General features: G+C 54.1%; 1 protein-coding gene across 1 annotated transcript in view; it reads left to right on the top strand.

The window, feature by feature from the left end:
* The window catches only part of SEPT12 (septin 12), a 68,640-nt gene that overhangs the window by 39,467 nt on the left and 4,776 nt on the right, over positions 1 to 24,397 (top strand). Inside the window, exons 5-9 of the mRNA XM_025203598.1 lie at positions 8,857 to 9,048; positions 20,797 to 20,925; positions 21,823 to 21,904; positions 22,496 to 22,633; positions 24,306 to 24,397. The exon at positions 24,306 to 24,397 is cut by the window's right edge and continues 45 nt beyond it. Coding sequence (XP_025059383.1) covers positions 8,857 to 9,048; positions 20,797 to 20,925; positions 21,823 to 21,904; positions 22,496 to 22,633; positions 24,306 to 24,397 — 633 coding nt within the window. The remainder of the gene's footprint in view (positions 1 to 8,856; positions 9,049 to 20,796; positions 20,926 to 21,822; positions 21,905 to 22,495; positions 22,634 to 24,305) is intronic.

Here is a 24,397-nt window from a genome sequence, read left to right on the forward strand (position 1 = left end):
CGTGGGATTCAGGGTGGGGTGGGACTTGGAGAGAAGGGGCTGGGTGTGTTACACAGATGGATCCCTGAAGGCAGAGCTCTGAAACATCTGCTGCTAGGACCCTGTGCCAGCCGCTAGCCTTCCAGCAGGACCGGGAAGGCAGGGAGAATGACAGCTTGCTGGGTGCACACATGGGCTGTGCTCAGAGTGGGGAGAAGCACTAGTGACTGACGGCTGCTCTGGGGATGCTAAAAATGAGCACCCAATGAGCTGCGTGCCTTTATGAGCAGGGGCTTATGCAGCAGCAGTGGTGGGGGAGAGCCAGATGCGAGCTTAGCCCAGCCTGCTCCATCCTGGACCCCCAGTCAGAAAGGTTCTCGGGGAACAAGGGCCTGTGCAGTAGTCGTTGATCCTGTACTGCAGCTGACTTGCTGATGCTTCACAGTTGTGGCACCTAAATCACAGGGGCATGGGGCTGGTTGTGGTAGGGGATGCAGGCCTGTTGACCCAAGCAGCCAAATTCCCCTGTATTTCCTGTGCCCACAAGGAGGCTGGGACAGGCTTGTGAGGGGTCAACTGGCACAGCACACCCTGAGCCATAACTGAACTGGGCCTAGCTCCTGCACTTTTTCCCTAGAGTGGCACAAACTCAGGGACACTCCAGGGATGAGCAGCTTGCTTTTCCATGCAGACGATGTGCAGCTCCCTGGTGCTAGGGAGCACTGAGCATGCCCTGACAATGGGCCAACTTTGTGAATGGGTTTATTCCCAAAGGAGGGAATCCCAGGGAAGGGAGAGGGGCGGGAGTGAAGGGAGAGGAGGATTATTGCCATTCTGGTCATGTGCGAGCCAGCCAGACTCCTTCCCTTGTTTGATCCCTGTAGGGGAGCTGGCAGAGGGGAGGGGACTGTACTCTGCACTGAAACGGATTGGGAACCCCACGCTGCTCTCAGGCAGAGGCGGGGAGCTGAGCCCAGCGGTGGAGGCCGGGGATGCTGCCCATAATTAGTGGGCTGCACATGGAGCAGGGCAGCAGGGAGCCTGCACTGGCTTGGTGGTAGCATTGGGCTGGGGGATCTCTGTCAGAGAAGAGGTAGGACTTGGGCAATGCACAGGGCAAGGGTGGGGGCTGCCCTGGCTTTTGGAAGCAGACAAAGAACTTGGGGAAGAGGAAGGCGGGTGAGTCTTCCCCTGGCACTGCTTCTCTCGCATTGCCCCCTATTTTCTCTGCCTCCAAGCAGAAGTGGGTTCTGGGTATATCTCGGCAGCTGGCAAAGTGCTGTGATCTCTGGGGAACCTGGCTCAATTGGAGTGAAGCCCACGTGCGGCCCTTTGCAAGACTATAGGCTTGTGATCTGTGCCCCTCAGCAGCAGCATTTGCTGGTGGTCTGATTCAGTCCCAGGTTGGGGCTGCTTGGGGAGGGGGCTGAGGGAGTGAGTTGACTGAGGCTTGCCCATAGGGTGTTACGCTGTGGGGATCTCTGTGCATGCGGGGGGGGTGCGCGCACATGCAGGTGCCTACTTATGCTACTGGGGATGCTTCCAAAATAAGGAGGGTGAATCAGGTCTTGGAACAGGAGAAGAATGTAGTGGGAGAGCTACTCCCTGCTACATGCCTGCTGGCTTTCTGCTCTCTTCTCGGGGAACAGCCAGATCTTTACTTGCTATGACTGGCACTGGGTGAAGGCATGTGGATGGGACCCTTGCGAGCTGCAAGTGTCTTCCTTCTCCTGCTCTACCTCAATGGCCAACTTCCCTCCTGCCTTCAAATCTGGAGCACCAGGCATCGCCTTCAGAAAGACCCCTTCGTTTGGATGCCTTCCCTGCTCTGTGTATAGCTTTAAATATCTCCTCTGTCTTCCTGCTGCCTTGGGATCCCCTGTGAGTGAAGGGACAAGACAAGTCCTGTCTAATTTGCCTCTTTTCCATAATGCTTTGCAAGCTCAAGCGGGTGAGTGGATCATCCTTGTCAGCAGCCCTCTAGGAGCCTAGGTTCTGGCCTGCTCTGAGGGAAGCTGGTAGCCCTGGTGAGGGACCTTGGCGTTAGAAAAAGAGACAGCATTGCCAGTCTGGGAGTGCCAGCGTAGTGTCCTGGCAAAGCAGTTCTAGTACAAACATGGCTGTGCCAGCAGAACTGCACCTGGCAACCAGGGTGGGAAAGTCCCCCCTCCGAGTGAACTATGCAGGGCCAGTGAGTGTGGCCATACTGGTCAGTCACTCTGGCCATGACTGACACACCTGTGCCAGCCAAAGTGTGTATGGTAAACACCTGTGGGTTGCCCCAGCCCTTCCCCTTGCTAATGCTGCTGGAGACTGCTGGCAGTTTGGGGTCTGGGGGAGTGACTGGCGAATGACTCATGCTGGTCTGCCTGCTGTGGTGATGGAGCCTGGCCCACTCCTTGTGCACGGTGTGTCCTGACTGGGCAGAGATGGCCCGTCCACCCCAGCCAATCCAGCCAGGCAGTGGCTCCATCTGCCTTACCTGTATAGGGGGCTGCACTGCATGAGAAGGCCTGGTAAGACAATGGTGGGGGCTGCTTGCGATGACTTGGTGGCCTACCCTACAGGCTCTTATTCAAGCACTTTGATTGCCCTCGGGCAGTGGAAGAGGGCTACTGTGCGCCCATGCTGGCAAGGTCAGGAAAGGAACAGTTGTGAGACTGTAGTGATCAGGGGGCAGAAAGACTGCTTTCTTCTGGTTTTGTCAGAGCAGAAAGTATGAAAGGAGGGCAGGATGTTGAGTCTCGCCTCGCAGCAGTTCTCAGGAACGCAGGGCAGTGGGGAACAAGGGACTGGCTCTTTGCTTTGGGATGTCAAATGCTGTATTGTTAGTTCCTGAAGTGAATACCCCCACAGTTTGTGCAAAAGGACCCTGCAGGTGCACTGTTGGTGCCAGTGTCTCTTCCTGGCTGTGAATATAGCATTAGAATAACAAGGCTAATCACGCTCGATGGTGCAGATGACACAGCTCAGAAGTTGTGATTGCCATTGGGCTGTCCTGGGATGGGGCTGTAGGCTGCACTCGGAGTGGGCTTGGATCTGGGGCCTGTACTGAGAGCACAGGCGGGGATATAGTCAATAGCTTGTAGCTTGGACTGACTGTGGTCTTTTAGCTATACAGTTGGGTCACCTAATTCTCTAAGAGTGCCAGGGACCTGTGCTGATGGCCCACCTTAGTGGGGCTGATGAAACCAGTGCATTTCCAGGTGGTTTTGAGGATGCAACTGTTGCTACAGAGCAGTCTGCTGATGTTTGGGATCCCATCATTTTTCCTGAGCTCATCCCTGTGGCCCTGCACTCCCTTCTGCCAGCTTTGTCCATTTGGATCAACACAGCTCTCAGGTGACCTGCAGGAGTGGAGATGGTCTTCCTGTCCCATGTCTGATCACCTTCTCTTTTAAAGGTGTTTGTGTCCTGTAGCTCTGTGGGAAGCAGACTTCCTCTCCCTCTCTCCTGTACCACGCCACTGCTCCCTGACCAGGAACTTGGCAAATCTTTGCTTTTTCCACTTGGTTACCAGGCTGGGTTTCTCTCACTAGGAAGAATTTTCATGATACTTTGCAGACATGGTCATTTGGGTTCAGCTTGAGCTGTCTACTGCCGTGGAAACAGAGCTGTGTTTGGAAGGGCTAATGTCAGCCAGTATTGCTCAGAGGTGACGGCACTGCTAGAGCTACAGCTTGTGAGCTGGACACTGCTCCTTCCTGTTGAAAACCTACCTTGGAGGTACAGGGTCCAGTGTGGTCAAGATGGTGGGTATTTCCCTGTGTGCTAGGGCTGGCAGGGGAAAGTGGCTCCTAAAGCAGCTTTTGTGAGTCCCATGCTCAAGAAACCAACTTTGACACTGGCAGTGTGCAGCCCCACTGAATGGGTTTCTTTTGAGACTGACACTGACACTGAGGAGGCTGTGATGGGGTCATTCTGGTCTTGTGATACCTCAGATCTTCTGGCCCCGGTTAAGATGCGGGTTGGAGCTACATTAGTCTGCCATGTTCTAGCAGGGGAGGAACAAATGGGGTCTGTGGTGATTCTCTTGGGCCAGTTGGCAGCTTTTGATAGAGTCGATCCTGAGATATTTGGTGAGTGGCTCAGTCTGTCCTGGCTGGAGTCTGCTAGCAGTTCTCAAGCAGTCCTCTAACTCTGTTCCTGAGGGAACTGAAGGGGCAGCTGTTCCTTCACCCCAAGGGGAATCTTGCTGGGAACCTTCACAGGAGCAGAACGGTCCCTGCTGGGTTTCAGCGTGTGAACGAGGCTCCCAGGATTTGGTGAGCAGACACAGGCTGCAATGTACACATACTGCTAGCGATTGTTGCCCATCGCTGACCTGAGCAGGAGGAATTGCCCAGGGCCTCTACAAGCTTGGGGCTTGGCTAAATACAGAGGTCGTCTGAGCCTACACTGATGCTGTGGTGATGAAGTGGTTACATGTAGCACTGGGAGTTAAACCAGCATAAATTAGGTGTAACCTGATACAGCCAGTCAGGAATATGGGCCTACTTAACATCACACGTTCAGTTCAGCTGGTGCAACTTTAGCAAGAGGGTATTGCTGTGACTTAACCCAGAGGAGACCCTGTTGGCTTAAGGGAGGGAGCATGCCCATCAGCTGGGAGCCAGAATGATGTGGGGTGTGATTGTAGCCATGCATCTGCCATGCTTATCCAGGCCTCTGCTGTCCCAAGGAGTTATGTGCTGAGACCATTCAGCAACTGATGCTGGCATGACATCTTGCAGCCTGCTCATTAAGCCGAGTTGCAAATTGGGGATGCATAAAACCAGTGTTCTGGGATCATCTCTGGCCAGCGGGTGTTAAGGCCAGAAATGGCCAAGCACCTGGTTATCCAAGAGACCAACCCATGGGGTGTTGCTGCAGAAGTGACAGTGACCACCCTTTAGTCAGGACAGTGATTGCAGCCCAGAAGTAGGAAGGCTGGCCAGTTCTCATCAAAGTAGCCTGGTAACAAGTCAGCCTGGGACCCCAAGGACCAACCAGTGTGTGCTGATGTCTATGCTGCTGTGGCTCCACGGGTCTGAGTGGGCTTGAGTTGCACCTCTAGTGGCAGCATAGGCAGAGCCTTTGCTCAGCAAACGTACCTGAGCCCTTCCTCCTCTGTTGCTCTCTGTGGGAGGAGTCGGCAGCAGGCTGTGGTCCAGGAGCTGCCCTTGGTTTTGGAGCTCATTCCTTTGATCTGCCAGGGCTGGTATTTAACCTTCCAGACATGCTGTTTCTTTCTTCTCAGCCATTGATGAGGAGGGCAGAGGGCTGGAGGCCTTCATAGTTGTTGTGTGCAGCCAGCAGCTAGTCCTGTGTGCTTTGATAGACATGTTAGGGACTTGGGCTGTCAGCAGGATATTTGGAGAGTTTGGTAACCTGGTAGATGAGTGTCCCTCTCATTGCAAATGCCACAAGAAGGTGGCTCTTGCTAGCAGCCAGGCAGTGAGGCCAAGGGCTGAGTGACCCAGGGCTGAGACCTGTGGGAGGAATGGTGCTGTCCTTTAGCTGGAGGCTGCAGAGGGTTTCATTCAGTGTCATTTGAGACCCAAATGCTACAGGCAAAGCTGGTGACTCCTACGTACTGTATTCCCCTGTCTCACGTGCCTGTTCTTGCTTTTGCTTTGACTAAATGACAGGCAAGGTGCTCTTCACCCCACTTGTGTCTGGGCCTGAACTAAGCTATTAAAGCAAATCCCTGGAGCCTGCCAGTTCGCACAGAAAATCTCTCCCAGCTGCCACAGCTGAGACCTAGGCCAAGTTTCCCTGCTCCTGGGCACTGCTCCAGGTCCCAGACAGCCCTTGGGAGGTTCGCCCACTGCTCCTTAGGATGCATGTGCTGATCAGCTTGGAGCCCTTGTCCCCGCCTGGCTTTGTTGGAGCAGTTGCCAGGGAAGCTGGGAAAAGGCTTTTGTCTGTTCTCAGCCCTTTGCGTAGTTCTCCCCGGGCGGGCCTATGCACCAGAGCTCATGCTGGGGGGAGGGCAGAGATGGAGGACTAACACCCCAGATTTCACTCTTGTGACCCCTTCTCTGCCTCACTGCTGTTGGGGCCCAGGGCCAGGCAGCAGCTTCTCTGCTGTCAGTAGTGGGGACAGGCTTGTGCATCATGCCCTGTGGCATAGGTAGACCCATGCATTGCCCAGTTGTGATCAGCTGATCACCCTTAGCTGCAGCCTGTGCTCTTATTCCAGCAATCAGTCAGAGTATTCAGAGGGGACAGAACACCCATTTTATTATCATGTCAGCATCCCCCACCCCTCTGGGCAGCTCAGTGCAGGTGAGCTGGGCTGTGTTGCAAGGAGTAAGCCTGCTAAGTATAAACAGTCCTTGGGCCAGCCCAGGCTGACCCAGATAGCTCTCAGCAGTGTTGAGGGAAGTCTCCATAGCTGAATTCCCTGCATGGACACCTCTAGTATGCACTAAGAGCATCCTGGTGCAAGGCAGCTTATTTCACTTAGAAAGGAGAGCAAGCCATGTTGCATTTAATGTGCACCAAGGGCAATCATTCTGAGAGCTAACATGCTGTAAGAACACCCCAAGCTTTCTGTGAGCTCATCCCCATGGGGAAAAAAAAGTATTCTGTCTGTAAGGAAAGGGCCCTGAGCATCCCCTGAAGCTTTCAGGTTGTCTCACTGAAAGGCAAGTGGCAGCTGTTGTGTGCATACAAGAGGGGATAGTCCAGAGATTAGAGCTCGGGTTCAGTTTCCTGCATGACCTTGGGCAAGTACCTCAGTTCTCCTGTGTGAACCCAACGTGTTGGAAATAGAAATCCATATAAGACTGGGAGAGGCTCAGATCCTGCAGTGATGGGGCCAAGGAAATGCGTGAGATGGATGTAGCACCAAGCACAGGAGACAGGCTGCAGCTCTAAATGTGAATCCTGGCCAAAGCCTAGGGACTGGGTTGTAAAGACTGGCTTGCTGTGCAGCACATGGTCCTGTGCACTGCTGAGGGGAACAGTGATATCAGCCAGCCTAGTGCTGCTTCAAGCCATAGGCCCAAAGGAGTCTGGTAGTGGCACAGAGAAAGGTGCCCTCTGAGGTATCTGCTATTCCCTCGGGCACAGGGAGGACTGGAGGCCAGTGCTTAGGCTGTCGTGAATGGGCTGTCTTCAGGGAGATGTCAGCCTGTCTGGGAAGGGAGGAGGGGATGTATCGAAGGGCAGGGGGGATTGCAAAACCTGGCAGGGATGAGGCTTATCTGCCCTGGCATTGGAAACAATTGCAGGGTACAGCTAGTTCCTCCATGGGGCCTGGATGCTCTCTGTTAACAGAAGAGACTGGTAACATTGCTACTTACCCTTTTGTGGGCACTGCTGCTGGGACTACCATGGGTTCAACTGGTTGTGTCCACAGGCCTCCTACTACCCATCTGTGGTAGGGAAAACACATTCAGACCTGGAGCTCTCTGTTAGTGCAGCACCTAGCACTGCCTTTGAGGTACACACTGCCTTAAAACACATGATGAATGAGTAAGAATGTGCTGCCTGGCTGATGGGATTCAAAAGGCCCAAGCAGGGATGCTGGTTGCCCTGATGCTGAGATGTTAATTTGTGCTGGGATCCAGCCCAACTGCAGGTTATCAGGGCCAGTACATTATTACCCCATCTGATCCACTCACATGGTCCAGTGTGATTGAGGTGTGCTGTGTAGCTGAGGGATGCTCCACTACTGATACCCCTGTTCCCACAGTCACAACATGGTGCCTCTGTTTCCTGTGGCCCAGAGTGCCACTCCCCTTTGCTGACTCCCTGTGGGCCTGGCTGGGAGGGAAGTCTCTATCGGGGAAATCAGCCAAATGTCAGCCCTCTGGCATCCCTGCCTGTCCTCCAGCCTGACAATGTCAAGCCCCAGTACTGTGGGCATGCTGCAACGGGGCCCTATCCCAAAGAACCTACAGATTCAGTCTCTTAGCCCCATGCTTGCTCATCTTGCTGGATGCCAAGGTTCCCCCCTCACTGCCTGCTGGGTCTCTGCAGGTGGGAAGGGGCTAATTATTGGGTGCATTTGGCGGGGGGGGGAGCAGGAGCAGCAGCAGCCTCGTGCTGTGACCCTGTTTTCCTTCTTGCCTCAGCTGGCCCCTCAAGCTCTAGATCTAACATGCCCACACCCTGGCAGCCCCCTCCCTCCCATTCCCACTGTGTAAGTAGAGGCACATCCACATGGCCCCCCCCCCCAGTCTTGCCATGGCCGGCCCCTGCTGGGGGAGTTTCACTTCCTCAGCAATTTGCAGAATTAACGTTTTTAGACAGGAGGCAGCTGGTGGCAGCAGCAGTTCCCTGGGACAGCTGAGAGTGGAAGTGAGGTGGCTCTGCTAAGGGCTAGGCCTTGGGAGCAGAAGCTGAAGCCATTTGGGCTCTGACCCACTGTGTCCCTGAGGCACCTTGTGATGCTCTGTTTACTGTGGTGTGTGGGACAGGGCAGAGGCACGCAGCTAAGAGGATCCTGCCAGTCATTGCTGTCTTCCTGCTTCTTGCCCAGGGACCAGGTTTAGGTGGGATGGACATGTAGAGTTGAGGCTGGTAACTGCCCCCTCCCTGCTCCCCAGGGCTCCTTCCTATCCTGTCAGCCTTGGCCAGCTGCAGCACCATGAGCAGCTGAGGCCAGGCATCTAGTGACAATGGAGCAGGAGGAACTTCGTGCTCTAGACTCAGAGCGTGGGCTTGGCCTTAGTGTCACAACACATTTGGGAGGCCTGGTGGCCCTTGGGATTGAGGAACTGCGCTATGTGATCTCAAACGTCCTGTGGCAGGAGGAGGAGCTGGTTCTACTGATTGTCTTCAGACTCTCCCTAACCTCGGCAGTGCACGTGCATGTCTGTCAGTCATCTGGGGAAACGGCTAAGTACCTTGCTAGCTACTCATTTCTCTCCCTTCTGCTTTCAGGGAGCAGCCCAGAGCCAGGGTGGATCAGCATGGAGGAGCAGCCACTCCAGGCAGCGCAGGAGGGGGCACCCCATGATGTGCCGGGCAAGGTGGGCTGCGAGCTCTTTGGCTATGTGGGCATCGAGGCAGTGTTGGACCAGATGAGGATCAAAACTATGAAAACCGGCTTTGAGTTCAACATCATGGTTGTAGGTGAGCATCAGCATTCCCTGCAGGGGTTTGCCCTGGGGACACCCTGACCCTTCCTTGTCCTGAAGTTTGCCCATGCTATTGTTCTCTGTATTTGTCCTTTGTACTACCATCTGACAGGCCAGCACAGAGCGCCCAGGCCAGGGGAGGCACCACCTGGAACATGTTTTGGCCTTCTCAGTCCTGCTCTGGGTGCCGGGACAGTGAGGCTCCAGTGGCTGCTGGGTATTCCTGGCCTGTGCCACATCACACAGCCCCCAGCAGAAGCGCAGCAATTCTGATGACTAGGCAGAGTCCGGAGCCTTGGCGTAGAGGCTCCAAGGAGCCGTAGGGCAGATTAGACGGTTGGGATAGTGCTTGTGGGATTGGCATGATACCAGTGAATTAGGACCAGGGCCCTTTAAAAGTTGAACTCTGCAGGTGTGAGTGTAGAACACTCTTTGCTCTCTGCTTGGACATTGGAAGAGGGCAAGCATGCCATCTGTTCCTCTGGGAGGTGCCTCTCTGTCCTATCTCCCTCCTGCAGTCTCTGGGAAGCCTTTTTGCCAGCTACAGTCTAGCTTCCATCAGGCCTATGGTTCAGTTTCCTCCTTTGTAGTCTCAAAGCATCTGACCCTCTCTGGGAGCAGGGATACTTCCACAGCTAGGTCCTACCCCAGTCCAGGCCTCCCCACCCTTTTTTTGGAAACCCCTGTACTTCCTCCATTACACTCACTGTGTTGCATCCTGGGAGTCCTGCAGCACCTGCAATTACATTTGAACTTGTCACAATGGGACTGGGAGCAAAGGCAAAGAAGGAGACTGAACTGGAGGGACACGGGATGGAAGCAAGCTGGGCTGGTAGGCAGCATCCAGCCCGTTCCAGCAGCTCATGCTTACATCTTGTTTCCTGAGCCTGAGCTGGGACCAGGGCATTAGGGAGGGGAATTTGCAATGCAAAAGGCTTGTTTTCACTCATCTAGCCACCTGCTTCCTTAAAGACCAGCTCAAAGATGAGGAGCTCTCAGGAAATGAGCTGGGGTTATTCTAGTTCAGGGAGTCCTGGGTGGCACATATGCATGCTGCTCTGACATCACAGCTAATGAGTCCCATTAACCCCAGCTGGCATGCATGCAGAATCAGTGTAGGCAGGGAAGGAAGACATGGGTTGAACAAGTGAAGCAGCTGAACTCCTAGTCCCTAGCTCTGGACTTGAAAGATGCTGCTGGCTTTTCACTTGTTTCTGGGGTTTGCTTTCTGTCTATGGCAAGTCAGGCCTGAGGGAACTGAGAGTGAAACCATATGCACAGCACAGCGGAGAAGTCTGGAGGTGTCATGTGACTGGATTGGGCCCTTCCCATGAGTCATGAACTCTTTGGGGTGGGGAGAGGGGTTTTGGCCTCACCTTGTACAGAGGGCCCTGATTCCAAGTGAGCCCTTTGAGCGGCGTGCTACTGCCAGAGCTCACTCACTGGGGGACTCGTGGGCCAGGCCCTCAAACTTGGGGCTGCTCCCTCAGTTTAAGTGGGTCACTGATTTACACCTGCTGATGATTTTTCTCCCTGTCCCTTGTGAGAAGACCCCTCTGTGTGCTCCGCAGCTTGGAAAGATGGGCTTAGGATCAGCTGGGGAAGGATCAGAATGGGTTAAGTAAATAATCCAAGTGTTTTGCCCCTCTGTGAATCCTATGAGGACTTTTCCTCCTAGAAAGGCCACCCAAATGAAAATCTGGTGCCTGAGGGGCTAGAGGGGAGCCAAGACCATATGCAGTGTTCCTATATCAGTCTTTAATCAAAAATGACAGCTGCACTTGACAAGAGAGAGCTGGCTGACATGGAGCAGGGGGTGAGGGGCAGGCTGGGAGCCAAAAGGAGCTCCCTCCAGGCAGGAACAAGGGTCCTTACTGCACAGCCAGGAATCCTGATGTTGGGAGCAGCAGGCAGGGAGAGGCAGAGAGGAAGTCGCAAGAACCAGCAGTGGGAAATTTGGGTCCCAGGTCAACTACACCCTGTGTTGGGGATGGCCAAAGTACAGCCATAGGCTAGTGCCAGGTTGCTTTTCTGCTTGGCCTCACCCCTGGATTGGAGGCTACTGATGTGACAAGTGATGGCCTGCATGGCTTCCCTAAGCCACCTGGCCATGCTGTGCACTAGGATGTAGTCTCTGTAGGCAGCCCTGCTGGGTTAAAGCTGAGGTGACTGCAGTAGGCGTTCTCCTGCAGAGGAAGTACAGTCCTTACCCTCCCTATCAGGTAGCGCTACACCCCTCAGCTAGGCTCACCTTGGGGACAGGAAGCCAAGACGAGTTGCAAGGTGCTCAGCATCCTTCCTGCCCATTGGTGTCTGTCGTGGCAGCTCCCACATCACAGAGGCTTTTGTAGGATCTGGCCCAGGTGGCACCTGTTACTATGTTACATGCATTGTGCCCACTTCAAATAGGACCTGTGCCAGGCTTTGGGCTAGGTGCAGAAATGCACCACCTTCCCTCAGTGCTACCTGTAACAGGGAGAGAGTGAAAACAGGTTGGCAGCCTTACCAATCACCTGTGCTCAGCAATCAGCTGTCTGGCCATGCAGTTTTAATCGCTATTAATCCCAATGTATTATTTGTCTAATGTGTATCCCCAGTGTATTAGTTGTTTAATTTGTCATCTGATTTTCAAGCCTCTCGGGCAGTGCTGACAAGTTAGTCTCTGCAGCCACAAGGGCTAGGAATGGAGAAGTGATGTTTAGTGAAAACTCATGTGCTCCTGTAATTCCTGACTCCAGGAGCTGGGGCTTTAAGCAGCAAGAAAGGCAGGACAAAGCCATGAGAATTGGCAACAGTTGGATGAAGGTAGTAGCTTTAAGATGTGAAGTGCAAGGAATGACCTTAACTTAGAGAGAGGGGGGTGTACAACTCCTTCCAATAAGGGATGGGAGATCAGATGAGATTTTTAACAAAGCCAGTTTGAGGGACGTGAGGGAAATGCAGGACAAAATCAAGCTGGATAAAACTTCAGAGCAAGGAGGATGTGGGGGGATGGGGCTGGAGGACTGTGTTCAGAGATGCATTCCACCAGCCCAAGGGGCTCGCATGCTGATTTGGCTTTCGGATCAGACTTCAGCACACAGACCAGTCACTTGATACTGTGTGAAATCTGTGCTTAAAAGGAAAACCTGCCATTATGATGGCCACACTTTTTTTTTTTTTTTTTTAAAGTAACCTTTTGTATCTGACTTCAGCAGTTCACATACCCCAGCTCCTTTCTTGCCCTTCTTTATTTCTTCCTTGCATTTACACCCCCTGACAAGTGACCCACACTGGCCGATGCCGTCCACTGGTACTTGGGGACAGAAAGGGATGCTGCAGGTAGTCCACAGGGCATGTTTAAGCCCAGCCACAAAATGGCTTTTAATAACTGTGTAATGGCGAAAGATGCATTTTTAGGTTTTATGAAGCCTTGTTTTTACAAAGCTTAAATGTCACTGTCAGTAGCTTTGTCCCTTTAAAAAGGGCCAGCTTTCCAGTGGGTGAAAGAAACCAAGCTCCCCTACCTTTAGTGGAGCTGTACCCTTACTCCATCTAAGGATCTGGGCCAAGATATCTGTTTCCTCTGGCAATGGAGTTCTAACCATCTTTTTGTTCACTTGGCCCGTTAATCCCAAGCTATTGGAGCATTATAATCCACTGTATTGCTCTAACTTTTAAATCGGCCGTCTCCTTGTCTCTCTACTATTTTGATTGTTCCCGCATCTGGTCAAGTTTCAATCTAGATCCAAACTCCCCAAAACTCAGAGCTGCTTTGGACCCCAGTCTTGCTGTTTCATCTGTATTCAGTGCTTCATACCACCTCCCGCCCCCCCCACCACCTAGAATCTTCTCTCAGCAGGCCCCAGCTTGGCACTGAACCCAGCCAAGTTTCTACGGAGCTTTCTCTGAAGCCTTTGTCATGCGTTCCATCTAGCGATAAATACTCCCAGATCAAGAGAAACAAGCCAATGTAGAGATGCCAAAAGGGAATCCAGTAAGAAGGATGGCTCTGCAAAGCATAAAACATCAGCGAGAGGAGGACAGGGAAGATTAGAGGATAACATATTTTTAAGAAGGTTAAGCAATGTTAAGAGCAGCAAAGAGAACAACACACAAGGGGCTCAGATAAATTGCAAAGGATCCTTCCAAGCACTTGAGGAGCCAGGAAGCAAGTGAAAAAGAGTTGGGCTTTCTAGATCATTGTGGGGGCGGGATTTGAAAGATGGACAAAGTATTTCTTAGCAAAAGAAGATGGGTCTGAGCCCTGGATGTGGATCTCCGGGTCTGAAGTGCAGGGGGCTTCAGAATCAGTGGCTTGGTGTGCACTTCTTTCCACTTCAAATAGACTCAAGGGAATAAAGTCTGCAGTATCCCAGAGCTGTTCTAGCTTCAGGAGCAAGGCTATCATCAGGGTGGGAAGTGGTGTAGAATTTGACTGATGTGTAGCCTGGGAGGGGGCAGCATTTTGAGGAGAAGGGTATGTGCTGCTGGACTTGCTGCCTCAGGACAGAAGCCTGGCTGCTCTGCAGTGGCTGGACATGAGCTGTGTTTGCCACTGGGTTACAGGGGTGTTCTGCACTGCAGCCTTGCAAACCTCTTGGAGGGATCATAGTCTCAGTCCATGGCGGGGACCCAGGGCAACTCCAGCATTGCATTGCACTTTCATGCCTTGCAGCATCCAGCCATTTTAAACAGCTTTGGTCTGGAAAGAGTGGAATGGACCTGAGCTGGCCTTTGACTAACACTGACAGGTAGAGGTGGACACGGGGTCAGACATGTGCTGTGGGCAGCCTCAAGGAGCATTTTGCTGACCAAGTTACTGGACTCCTATTGTATGTGCCACCTAGGATCAGCCTTCATGCTGTGCTGACAGCCATGATCTGGTACCTGGATCTCTTCTGCTAGGCTGTGAGACCAGGCTCCTAGACAATGCCCATTGGAAGCTGGCAGTGGACTGCTAGGTAGAGGGAAGACTGAGTGCCTGAGCCAGTGTAGGCTGTAGAGAGACTCTGTCCCGGGCTCTGGAGGCCTAGTACTACTGTGCTTCCCAGAGCAGGGGAAAAGGAGAGGGCCCCTCACAATCCCACCTCCACTCTGACTCCCAGGCACCCTTTCCTCCTCTTCTCCCCCCCCCCCCCCCCCCCACACACACACACACACACAGGGCAGGACCTTGTTTCCTCTACAGGGCAGTTACGGTGGAAGCAGATGCTGAGGTCAAACCTGTAGAGGGAGTGAAATGTGAGCAATGTATCAGATGAAGAGGCTATGGGGAGGGACAGGGCTTCATGAGCTTGTGCTCTCCTACACATCTCATCACTCCTTAGTGAATTGCCAGCCCCTGCTCCTCACCCCTGCTGCCCCCACAGTACCATGGGAGGTGCCATCAGAGGGAGTGCTTTTCCTTTTCATCTGCTACCCTCAGGCCTTTGACCAGAGCTACAAGGGCTGAGTGACCTGCTGCTGAAAGACAAGCCACTACACAACCCTCACCCCTCCTACCCTGTGCTTCTGACTCGCCTTTACTCGCCCAAGAGGGCTGCAAGGTCGGGGCCCAGCAGTGTCTGTGGAGGAGCTGGGCATTTTCAGCCTGAGCAGCCAGCTACAAAGTGGGACATAAAAGTGGAGGGCTCCCCAGCTGTGCAGCCTCTGCTTGCCTGGGGGGGCTGTACATCTGTTTCTAATCAGTCCAGGGAATTTTTATGTGGACAAGTTTGACATTTCAACTTAAAAGGGAGAGAGAGAAGGAGAGTAGAGCTGCCTGTGATGAGGAGAGGAACCCCCTCCAGCCAGGCAGGCCCTCCTGGGGTTGTGCATGTGCTCAGTGAGCTGGCCTGCAAGGGGAAGGGCCCCTTAGTGCCAGGCTTCAGGGATGCAGCCACAACCATGGATGGCAGGGGGCCATGCCTGCCTCCGCCTGCAGCCTTCCTGGAGGAGAGAGCATTTGGCAGTTACGTGTAGCTCAACAGCTCCCTCTCCAGAACCCCCTCGAACATGCAGGCACCCTTAATGTCTGGGCTTGGGGTGGAGGTGCTGGACACTAGCAGCTCTGATGGAAGGTGTTTCTGTGATGCTGTGCCTGGGGCCTGGCTGGAGTCTGTCTGACTGGGGTGCCCTCAGCCACAGGCAATCTGGGATGCTACCAAGTCAATCTTGTGTCATCTCTAACTGGGTGACTCCATTCAGGATTCTCCTCCCCAGGCACCATGTCTCCAGTGCCTTGGCAGGCTCCACCCCAGTGTGATGCTGAGCACTGCTGCACTTGGGACTGCCCTGCATGGCCATGGTGAACCCCTTGTGCACCATGCTGCCACCAGCCTCACGGCAGGCTCAAGATGGCCCCAGTGGACCTGGGCTCTGACCAAACCCCTGGACAATTACTCCAGTTGAATGGTGGTGCTGTGGAAGATCCCATGTCACCACAGCTTGCAAGGCTGCAATATCACTAAAACTGCAGTTAGAAGCAGGTGGGGTTCACACCCTTTTTACCCAGAACCCAAATATCCTCTGTCTTTAGTTCCCTCTACTGCCATAGCCCCCACCATTCCTTCCAGTGGTCTGGGGGAGCCTCACCACCACCTGCTTGATGGGGTGGGTTTCAGGTGCTGGTGACACAGGCACGTTGCATGAACAAGGGCAGGTGAGACCAGCAGCCCCCTCCCTGGTGGGCAACACTATCTCTGTCCACAGCTTTGCAGCCAGGCAGGTTGTAGGCTCATGCATTGCCCTTCCATGTCAGTGCCTGCTGCTCTTTTGGCAGATGACATGTCTGCCAGTGGCCCTTGGAGGGAGGGAGTGGGGGCATTAGCTGCCTGTTAGAGGAAGCAATGGGCATGAGAAGAAGGGCTGCTTTGTTCTAGAGCCAGCACAATGGGACTCCTTTGTCAGGGCAGCCGGAGGGAAGGGGATACCCAGCTCTGACTTGCCCCCCACCCCCCCACCCCACCCCAGGCCATGGCAAGGTGTAGCTCCCCTGCCCCTGGCTTTTTGAGCTTGCATCTCCCAGCGCACCACTCCAATGGCTGCATGGGGCTCACAGGCCAAAAGGCAATGTATTGCAGGAAAACTGTGCCCTCCTAGCACACACGCAGACATAGGCACGGAAAACAGAGCTCCAAGGACTTTGCAGCCCAGTCAGGAAGCCTGACTGATGATGACTGAGGGAAATGCAGAGCTTGCATTGGTGCTGTACTGTCACAGCTCCAAGGAGCTGAGGCTGCCCCTGCAGCATGTGCAGAGCCACGCAGTGCAGCCTCTGTGCTTCTCACAAAACCCATCCACTGCTCATCAGCCTGGCAGACCTGACACCAGAGCTGCTTTCCCTGCTGTGGTCTCACAGCCTGTCCTCTCACATTAGCACTGCAGTAGCTCTGTCCCACCCTCAGGTATGTGTGAAATGGAGATGAGTTAGCTGCTTCTTTCATGGGCAGGGGATGGCTCAGAGGTCTGATCTGTAGTTAATTTCCCATCCTCAGTTTCAGGTTCCAGCACAGGCAGTTTTGCTTGTCCGCCCTTCAAAGCAGATAAACTGTAGCGGCATCTCACTAGAGAAACAAGCTGTTGGGATCTGGCTTGGCAGGAGGGACTTCGTGTGTCACCTGCCTCCACTGTTCCAGGGGTATTCTGCCCTTCACTGGCAGTTGTGCTGTGCTGTACCTCCCAGGTAGCCATGCAACGGTTCCCAGAGCCATACCCTGAAGGAGTGCCTTGGAGGAGAGATTTAAAGCAGTCTTGTGGGAGCCAGAGTGGTTTTAGGTGAACTGTCTGAGGCACCAGGTCTCTCCCTGCATTGTGCAGTGCTGCTTGAAACGAGTGGCTTGTGCCGAGTGCGACCGCTGGGCAATGGAGCGATAAAGGCCCCACTTGCAGTGACTGGTTGGCTTGCAGAAATAGGAGGATTTGTGCCCTAGCCGCACTTGCAGTGTTAAATCTGGTGGATACTGATACAGCCAAGGGCCTGCTGTGATTTGATCCAAGAGTACTGTGCCTGTTGGGCATCTCTGGGAGCATGTCTGCAAATGGGCGCACAGGTGTTGGAGTCCAAATGCTGGTGAACACGTCTGGTTCCTCTAGCACAGAGAGGGCCTGCACTTCACACTAGCTGGAGAACTTTGGTATCCTGAGGTTGAACTAACAGGGATTTGCCTGCTCTGAAGATCCCCATGTGCCTTCCAGGAGGGTGGGGATATGTCCTAGTGTCCTTGGCCAGAATGCTTCTCCCTTGCCCCACCACTATGCAGTGAACACGCTGGTCCTCTCTTCATTCATGGCCTTTTCCATATGCACTGTTTCTTGGACAAGAAGCAGCACTTCTTGGGAGCTGTTATATCCTAGACTCCCTGCTTTTGAACATACCTGCATGGGGAGAACCTGTGAGGACTCTGCTCCCACCAGTTTGATCCATTGCTAATATGAAACAACAGTGGGCTATTGCTTGATGGATTTCAACTGGTTCCTGGCTAGTGATGCCCTGACACTCAACCAGCTTCATTTCTGTGTCAGGTGATTGATTAGATGATTTAGAGACTGTTCACAGACAACCCTATTAGTGATGCACTTCAGCAGAAAGGGGGAGAAGCTAGGGCAAGACCTACCTTCCTTACCAATCTCCCTACCTCTTTTCTGCCTTGGGTTACAAAGAGATACCTCAGAGATCTGTTTTTCCCAAGCCTGTGCCTGGGAGAGTGTTGGTCAGGGGGGAAGTGTTGCTGGCAAATAGTTGAAATCCTTTGGTAAATCTCTTGGTTTCCAGGACTCCTGCAGAATTTCCTCATAGGGCCTTGGGTGGTGTCAGTCAGAGAAGGCCTAACCCTCTGGAAAAGACATGGTTCTTCAGAAAGGTGTATGTATGGAGGGGCAGGGAATTCTTCCTTATCTCTGACATGCACCTGAACTGCAGCTTCCTATTGGACAGTGCCCACAACCGTTCAACACACCTGACCCATTTCACAGGAGCAAGAATCAAAAGTTCACTGGACCCTGGCCTCTAACTGCTGCTTGATGGATATCAGGCGGTCACCCGGAAAATAATCAACTGCTCTGATAGGCCGCAGGCAACAACAGGGAGCATTTGTCCTGATTGCTGATTTGAGTTTTACTCAGGACATCCCTGCTGAAATTTTGGTCTGTTTATCCAGGTGTCTCAGCTCAGGCTGTGTGGAAAGATGGGCTGTCGGTGATGGCTGTGGAAGACAAGCAAGAGTTGGGGGGAGACAGGTGAACAAGAACTGGGCAGTGATCCCGCTGCCGTGAGGCAGGAAGGGAGTGGACATGTCTGGGGGAAGACATGGTCAACCCCAGTGGCAGAGGCATGTGGCAGAGGCTTGCTGGCAATGCCTTCACCTCTGACATTTCAGTGGTGCCCCCTGTTTATGAGCTGACTGCTCCATTTGTTACTGGACAGTGTCAGCTGGAGTTGCTGTGTCTTGACATTGTTTTTTGCCATGCAGTGCACTCCAAAGCTCAGGTGAGCAGGGCCTAGGAGATCTTTGCCTTTCTATCCAGTGGGCAGAGGCTGAGTCTCTCCCTCAGCCCTGGCCTGCTGCACTGTGGGTTTCATGATCTCTACTGGTAAAAAAATGTAGGAAAGGAGCTGATTGTGAAAATGCAAGTGCCCTGCTCTACAGTGCAATCATTATGCATGTTCCCTGGCCATTGGCACAGCAGGGAAAGGAGAAGCTAGGGTAGGAAATGACATTGCTTGGGGAAGGTTCAACTCTGGCCGTCCTGAATCCTCAGCCCATGCTGAAAGAGCACTGGCCAGGGCATTACCACAAGGGTGGGTATCTCGCACATTGTCATGTCTAGAAACAGACATTAGACACGGTCCCAAATGCAGATCATCCAGTTGCCATAACTACACAGTCATGTCTAGTTCTGGCTGGTCTGTCATCCAACACACTGTCATGGCACATCACTCTGATCACCCTTCTTTTCCCTACAGTTGCAGTGCCTGCTGCCTTGCATTAGAATAAGCACTGGGCAACACCTGAAAGCAGTCTGACATCCACCCATCTTCCCATGTGCATCCCTCATACATGCACACATGCCCCTTCATCTCCATGCATCATTAGACACCCATCTGCAAGCACGCCTGCTTGCTCCTCTTACACATGTGCCTGTCCATGTATGTGTGCTCCTCCCCAGCCAAGTGCCTCTGGGGACACCTGGCAGCCATGCAGTTCTCCTCTCTATGCTGGTGTAAGTCTGGGGCTGGGGAGGGGGGAGGACAGTCCTGTTGAGAGTCTGTGGCTCCTGGTCACATCTTCATGACTTGACATGATGCTAGCTTAGGGTTCTATATTGTCCCCTCTGCTTGCTCTCTCCTGCCTCCCACATGCCATACCTATGCCACCTGAGGTTGGGCATCACTGCAGAGGCAGGTTCTGCCATAGATTTTGGGTGGCATGGGAAACTCACTAGGAGCTGACCATGGTCTCCAGCTCTTTTGTGCTGGGTGTATTTATTTAGGGTGAATGACTGGTTTCCAAGGAAGCAGCCTGCTGTCCACAGTCCCAAAGCTGTCATAGCACCAAAGGAGCCTAACCAATTATTGCATCATGTGGCTCTCTATGGAAGGGCCATAGAGACGAGGCTTGGAGCCTTATAGAGGAGGTGGCCAGGGAAGAGGGATGGGAGAAAGGGGATATTGGTGGAACTAATGGCTACAGTGCAGGGTAGAGTGTCAGGGGGAGTGGGTGGGCAGCCACAGGCATGTCAGGCTGGCAGTGAATGCCCATGCTCTGAGACCTGGCTGAAGCTGTAGAAGTGAGTGAGGTGACTGGGCACCGAGGTTGCAACAATTCATCCTCCACATCCAGGTTGCTCTCAGTTCTTCTTCCCAGGCCAAGGGGGTCTTGCTGCTAGAACTAACTCACGTGTGAACTTCCCACCTCTGCCACTTCTTGCCCTTCAGTGCTAACACTTCCCTGAGCTGCCTGGGCCTCTGACAGCAGCTGTGTCTGTGTCCTGGGGCATGAGTGCCCTATGCTCCCCTGTGCCAGCTTCCTGCCATACTAGGGGAAGATGCAAACTGTGCCTCTGTGTAGCATTCCTAGCCCTATTTGCAGTGGCTGGTAGGACAGCTGGGTTTGCTAAGGCCTCTCTGGGTCTCCCCAGCCTTTTGGCTGCATTGGCTAACACATGGAGAGTCTAAGGAAAGAGCAGGGACATCCTCTAGTCCCACAGGCAGGGGCTGTGGTGCAGGGGTTTGGGAGGCACCTGAGAAGATCTAAAGACCTTGGGCCAAGGGGGTGTGGGCATATCTTTGGGGTGAAGCTATTAAGGGACCCCAGGACATCTTGGGCTGCATGAGAACCTCATGTAATACCTGACAGGCTGTGCAGGTGGATGGGCCAGCTGAGGAGAGGGAAGGGAGCAGGGGCTGGTGCTTTCCTGCCTCATGCCCAGGCAGGGAGAGGCTGGGGTCTGCTGGGTGCAGTGCTTCTAAGGATCCACACTCTGGAGTGACCCAGCTGGTGCCTTGCTGGCCAGCTCCTCACTGTGTCAGAGCCATGGCCCCTGTTGCCCACTTTCCAGTCCTCTGGTCCTGTTTGGAGTGCACCCTTCAGCCATGGCCTTTGGAAAGGGCAAGTTGTAGGCCCTGGGGTGAATGCCTGGTGAGGAGGGGAGTGCACCCCAGATCCCATCTGGCCCTTCAAACTAGCTACCCCTCCAGAGCTGTCCACACGCTTCCCCCCGCAGCTAGGCTGCCAGGTCCCACATGGCAACAGCCCTCATCTCCCCCTGCTTTCCCCCACAGGGCAGAGCGGCCTTGGCAAGTCCACGATGGTGAACACCCTCTTCAAATCGAAGGTGAGCTGCAAGGCCACCACTCCCAGGCACGAGGAACGCATCCCAAAGACGGTACAGCTGCAGTCGGTCACCCATGGTGAGCCCCCAGCGAGGCCCCTTCATCTTCCTCATCTGCCTGCCCCTTTGGGAGCCCCACAGCACCCTCTCCTCAAACATCCACCCTTCCGGGGCCTTGGGTCCCTCCCCATCTCTCCAGAACCTGTAACAGCCCTAAACCTGCTCCTGAGGCCCAGCTAGGACCATTCCCCACCTTGCGCTCTCCGGAGGTCCGGAACACAGCCCCCATTCCTCTCTGGCTGGTGCTCACTCATCTCTCCTGAGCCGTTTCAGCAGGGTGCACTGCCCTCAAAGACAAAGGCCCCTTTGTGAGCCTGCAGCGCAGTCTTCCTGTAACTTCCCTCTCAAAGTGAACCCTAGAGGAGCTGCTGTGCATAAGAGAGGGCAGTGAGGCATTGGGCCCACTTGCACTGGTTGCTGTTGTGTTTGGGAGGAACAGGCCCCAAGCCCACCATCCTCTTCCATGGTAACAAGTCTGCAAGGCCTGCAGCAGTGCAGCTACTGCTTTCTCCACCCCACAGATGGCCCATGTCCTAGGGGCCAGACATTCCCCATGCTGAAGAGCACACACCAACTGCTGCAGCTTCCTGAGCCTGACGAAGGGTTGTTGAACCCGAAAGCTTGCTTAATAACTATTCTCCAACCATTTGGGTTGGTCTAATAAAAGATATCAAATTCACCCAAGGAACCTTGTCTGCCCAGCAGCTAAGGCATTTCCCTGTCACCAGGGCACCTCACCAGCCTCAGAGCAGCCTGTTCCTCTTGGCCTGGGGCACTCAGCTCTTGCTCGAGGAAACACCTCAGCCCAAGTGAGGACAGAAACCATGGCACTCAGGGGCTCTGTGCAAGTGCCCATCTAATGCAGGGGGACGGGGCTGCTGAGACCCCTCTGACCTTGCCCTTCTGCCCCTGCTAGTTATCGAGGAGAAGGGCGTGAGGATGAAGCTGACTGTGACAGACACACCAGGATTCGGGGACCAGATCAACAATGAAAACTGGTAAGTTCTCCCTGGCCACCCACTCTTTCAGGGGCCCACAAATGAATGCTAAGTGAGGTGGGGAGGAAATGGGGTAAGTATCACCTGCCTGGAGAGGGTTCTAAGGGGAAGGCAAAGGAGAAGACACAGGAGGAAGCCAGGCCAAAGGGCCAAGTGGCCTGTGAGGGTTGCTCAGGAGACAGGAGAGCTGAAATGTCCCAGCAGCTGGTGCTTGGTGACATGATGCTCTGGAAGCAGAAGTTCAGATCTTGGCTGGGTGGACACAACCACCCTTAGGCCACAGGAGTTTGATCCCCCCCGGGCCCCGAGAACAAGAGACCCCAGAGCTGAATGCTTCTTTGCCCTGCAGGGCTGCAGCACTCTTGGGATACTGCCTGTGAGAGATGGGGATTTGCCTGGGTGTCTTTGGCTAAACGCCACTACGCTGTCCATCTGGAGTGTTATATGACACTCATCTCTGCCACACCTTGCTGCCCTTTGCCCCAGAGACAGCTGCCATCTTAGGGCAGGTGCAGTGATTCCTCTGGGTGCCATTTTCATGGATCCCGGGGCTCCTGGGAGATGTGCTCATACACCTCTCCTTTTGCCCAGCTGGGATCCCATCATCAAATACATCAACGAGCAATATGAGAGGTACCTGCGAGAGGAGATTCTCATCAGCCGCAAGCAGAAGATCCCAGACACCAGGGTCCACAGCTGTGTGTACTTTGTGCCACCCACAGGCCACTGGTGAGTTGTGATCACTCTATGCCAGTTCCCCAGGATGAAGTGCCCTGCTGGACTGAGCCCTCTGCAAGTGTGGTCTGAGCCACACTTCAGGCCACCTGCCCTATTGGTCTCCCAGCCCCTTGTGGCAGAGGTGTGACATCGGGTCCTGGAGAAGTGCCTGTTGTGCTCTGTAGGGCTCACTGCAGGTTGTGACACCCAGAGGGAGGCAGACTCGTGGAGGGTTAAACTGCAGCCTGGCTCTTCACACTAGGCCCATTGTTTCCTGATCCTTTATCTGCCTCTCCTACCTGCGCATACATGAATAACCCTGACAGGATCCAAATGCAGGCTGGTTGGTAGGGGCCAAACCAGTCAGGCAGGTTTTATTTTGGACAGTAGCAAAGCCAGGACTTGAGACCCAATGCAGCAGCCTCATGGGGCGGGTGGGCCTTGGGGGAGCTGAGACTGGGGGGCTGTTGGGTGGGGAAGCGTGGAGCTAGTTTGTACTGTTGGCTGGCATGTCTTTGCCCAGGGCTGGACAGAAGTCTCAAGGATTTCAGGTTGCTCCGAGTGATACCACCTTGGCTTACCTGTCCCTCATGCTGCTCACCTTCCATAGATCCCCACAATAGCTATCAGCCTAGATGCCAAAGCAAGCTGCTGGCAAGCAGTACCAGTGGCCACCAGGCATGGTTGTGCCACAGAGACCTAGTAGAGCAGGGTAGGGGGCTGAGTGTGAGCCAGGCTGTGGGTTTCCTGGCCATGCCCTTGTGCTGCCAGGCAGCAGAGAAGGGGCCTTGTTGCCAAGGCTGGTTCCCTGGGGCTTTGGGCAGGGAGCACTGGGGACTGTGCACCAGCTGAGATCCTGTAGCCAGCTGGACTGGCAACCATGGTGCTGAGGAGCCTCCAACTCCTCCAGGGCCTCCGTACTTTGCATACCTGAGTAGCTGGAAAGAATCTCTGTTATTTTCAATTAGAGCAGACTCTTCCCCTCAGCCAGAGCTGCCTCCAGACTCCTGCTTTGCCCGCTCAGACAGGACTGGCACTCTCAGCCTTCCCACTCCCTCTGATACCTGTCCTGAAGCTGCTGTTACGCTCCTGCCCTCTGTTTGTGGGTGGCAGACAGCAGCTAGCATGGACAATAGGCATCCCCATGACCGACCCCCTTCAGGAATCCTAGAGCCCTGGCTGGAGGGGATCGGCCTGGCTCGGTGGGGCCTTCCTGCCTAAATCCCAAGGTGTGAGAGCTGAGCCCCATGGAGGGCACTGCCTGGCTGCTGAGAGACTGGCAGCCTTTCCTTTCTACTCTGACTCCTGCCCAGGTCAGCAGTAGCCAAATCTGGTGCCACTGTCAATTACTTGTGCCCATGAACACAGTGTCCAGTTACCCTTCCAGCAAATGGGCTGAGGACTGACTTTGGTCCCTCCTCCTCTTTTGGGGAGACTCCTATGGCCAGGGGCTAGAAGGGAAGCTTGCTTAGCTATTGCCCATGCTGTAACTGTTGTTACCAAGCCCTGGGGTCTGTTCCCACCTGGCCTGGGCCTGCTGTTCCCAGGGTTGGAGCTGGGCTGCTGTCCAGTCTCCCTGGGGTGTGGGGAATAGGGCAAGGTAGTGTTGGAATATGGTCCCCCCAAGTCATGCCACTGCCCTTTCTGGCCATGTTAGGCAATCACCAGTCCATTTCCCCCCCAGGCTGCGTCCCCTGGATCTGGAGTTCATGAGGCGGCTGAGCAAGATTGTCAATGTGGTGCCTGTGATCGCCAAGGCAGACACCCTCCCAACGG

Source organism: Alligator sinensis, unplaced genomic scaffold, assembly GCF_000455745.1.
Source record: "Alligator sinensis unplaced genomic scaffold, ASM45574v1 scaffold404_1, whole genome shotgun sequence".
NCBI classification, from domain to species: domain Eukaryota; kingdom Metazoa; phylum Chordata; order Crocodylia; family Alligatoridae; genus Alligator; species Alligator sinensis.